At 45.5% G+C, this 2,596-nt stretch overlaps 1 protein-coding gene across 1 annotated transcript; it reads right to left on the reverse strand.

Moving 5' to 3' along the window:
• Window positions 1–1,220: 1,220 nt before the first annotated feature.
• Window positions 1,221–2,062, reverse strand: LOC132619670 (uncharacterized). Its single transcript, XM_060334504.1, has 2 exons — window positions 1,814–2,062; window positions 1,221–1,724 (listed from the first exon to the last, which is right to left on the reverse strand). The coding sequence occupies exons 1-2, from the start codon at window positions 1,997–1,999 to the stop codon at window positions 1,221–1,223; spliced, it is 690 nt and encodes a 229-aa protein (XP_060190487.1). The 5' UTR covers window positions 2,000–2,062.
• Window positions 2,063–2,596: the final 534 nt, after the last annotated feature.

Genomic DNA, 2,596 nt, shown 5'->3' on the forward strand with positions numbered 1-2,596 from the left:
CAAATCCATACTTGTAGTGCGCATTAAAATGGTGCGCAATACAAAACGGTCAAATATTGCAGCAACGTATTGTCAAATCAAGTCTTTATGTGTCATAGATTCCTGAAATGTTGTCAAATCAATACTTATAGTGCGCATTAAAATGGTGCGCAATACAAAACGGTCAAATATTGCAGCAACGTATTGTCAAATCAAGCCTTTATGTGTCATAGATTCCTGAAATGTTAGGGTTTACGTGGCAACTTGGTGCACTTTCACGCACAAATTTTGTGCGTGAAAGTGAAAAAATATATTTTCCACTTTCACGCACAGATTTTAGGGTTTATGTGAGTTGGTGCACTTTCACGCACAAAATCTGTGTGTGAAAGGGTAAAATATATTTTTTCACTTTCACGCACAAAATCTGTGCGTGAAAGGGGAAAATATGCTTTCATTAGGCACGCACGAAATATGTGCGTGAAAGGGTAAAATACATTTTTCCACTTTCACGCACAGATTTTAGGGTTTCTGTGGTAGTTGCTGCACTTTCAATTTACGATCTGAAACAATAATAAAGACTAAATATGCAAAAAATATATGTTATTTACGATAAATTTTACAACACTAATGTATATACACTATCGAGGATGGGTCCCACATATAGTATGCCGGAGACTATCCCTAGGCCTAAGGCTCATACCATCCCCACCGCCCTCGTCATCGTCTCCATCGCCTTTTTTCCTCTTAATAATCGGGCGCTCCAAGTCATGATCATCATCTCTTTGCCTGGCACGTGCTCCCTTGAGTAAAACGTGCTTCTTCTTGGGATCTGGTCCCGCTGGCACACTCAGAACCTCAGGCTGAGTTAGGTCTGGTATCTCGAACTCTACCTCGTCAGGAGTCGCCACCTCAGGCGCCGAAGGATGAACCTGAAAAGTATATAATAATTAGTACCATTTATTTTTTATATTGAATACATTAACGTTATTTATTTAATAGAACCTGTGTGTCAACGGGCGCCTGAGTAGGCTCCTGAGATGGGTGTGGTGGTGAATATGAGGTAGTCTCCTGGATGGGTCGCTCTTGTGGACCCACAGGCGTAGAACAATGAACCTGAAATAATATATAAATAATTTAGATTTGATTTATTCTAAAACGGAACTGAAATAAAAAATAATTAATAAATTATTTCCACTTTATTGTAAAAGTCAAACCTGTGTGTCGACGGCCTCCATAGATGCCTACTGAGAGGGCACCTGAGCGGCCGCTGGAGCAGGAGATGCAGATGGTGCCATATCAAACACGAAGTCCTCGAACATGGAGTCGTCGAACTGCAAATGTAGGCCACCCTGTAGATCACGAACAGGCCGCTCACCCTGTGGATCACGAACTGGTGGATCTGAAAGTGAAGGCCAGGGCACATAACCTGGAAAAAGGTTCAGCGTATACAGAGGTGTCTGTGAAGTCGACGGCCGGGAATGAGAAGTCGATGGGATATCTGTCGACGGAGCCTCATCACCTCTGCCAGCCCTAGCACCTCTGCGACGGCCACCAGCTCCTCGGCGACCACGGCTACCTGCTGCCCCAGGTGGGGCACGGGGAACACGCTCATGGAGACACTCAAAGCCATGTGCCTGTCTCATACCAGTCTCGGCAAGCTCAATCATCCGTGCTGCGTACTCCGCCGTCTCGGGGGACTCCGTACGGGCAGTGCTCTCATAGCGCATCGTCTGAACGGTCCGTACCTGCATATGTTTGTCAATATTAACAATTGAATAAATTTGTAAAGTAGTACATAAGACGATGGTTTAAGTTTAAGACTAATAAAACTTACCAGCGCCTCGTACGCTCCTGCGAGAGCTACATATCCCAGGCCATCTGGACGACGCCTAGAGGGGTTGCCAATAATGATGCGAGTGATCCGCATGTACCACTCCATGTACACATGGATGGGAGTGTCATGTCCGACCACCGCTAGGCTCGCCATCCTCACATCCCAACTCTGGACCTGCTGCTGCATATGGAGTCGCCATGCATCATTGACGCCCGCACGCTCGTCCCTCGCATAGTGGTCATGCTCCCAAACCGTAGCCACGGGTATATTCTGTACATACCCAAACTGCCGTAACACACGGTCGGGCGCGTGATACTCAACGATATCCATATGTATCAATGGACACCACGACATCCACATGTGCTGACCAGCCCTACAAAACGCCGGCAGCTCATCCAAAATATGATCATACGGCGTCCATATAAAAGCCTGTAAAAAGAATTGAACAAGTTAACAACAAAAGACTAAAATAGTAGTTATGTGGTCTAGCGTGTGAATCCAAACTATGAACATACCGTCTGCGCCGCCATGCGGTCTAGCTGATCCCTAAACGGGAGAAGGCTGTGGTGCGTCTCCACACGTCGGCGTACGCCTCGCGACCATCTCCGCGCGTATGGCATCGGGACAGTAAGATAGTCAGCGGGAGGGTCAACTGGTATGGGCTGAAAAGGTCTCTACCTAGTTCACACCCATATCTAATATAGTCAATTAAAAAAAAATTATCAGTCGTCGTTTTAAATAAATATATTTTGTGTATAGTTACACATACTTAAAGAGCAAAAT

Source organism: Lycium barbarum, chromosome 11 (genome assembly GCF_019175385.1).
Source record: "Lycium barbarum isolate Lr01 chromosome 11, ASM1917538v2, whole genome shotgun sequence".
Classification (NCBI taxonomy): Eukaryota; Viridiplantae; Streptophyta; class Magnoliopsida; order Solanales; family Solanaceae; genus Lycium; species Lycium barbarum.

What these genes read in the sequence shown, in the direction of transcription:
- LOC132619670 (XM_060334504.1), bottom strand. Translation starts at nt 1,999, where the DNA reads ATGCAGCAGCAGGTCCAGAGTTGGGATGTGAGGATGGCGAGCCTAGCG. An exon ending in CAGGAGCGTACGAGGCGCTG is followed by an intron (nt 1,725 to 1,813) that starts GTAAGTTTTATT and finishes AAACATATGCAG; the next exon opens with GTACGGACCGTTCAGACGAT.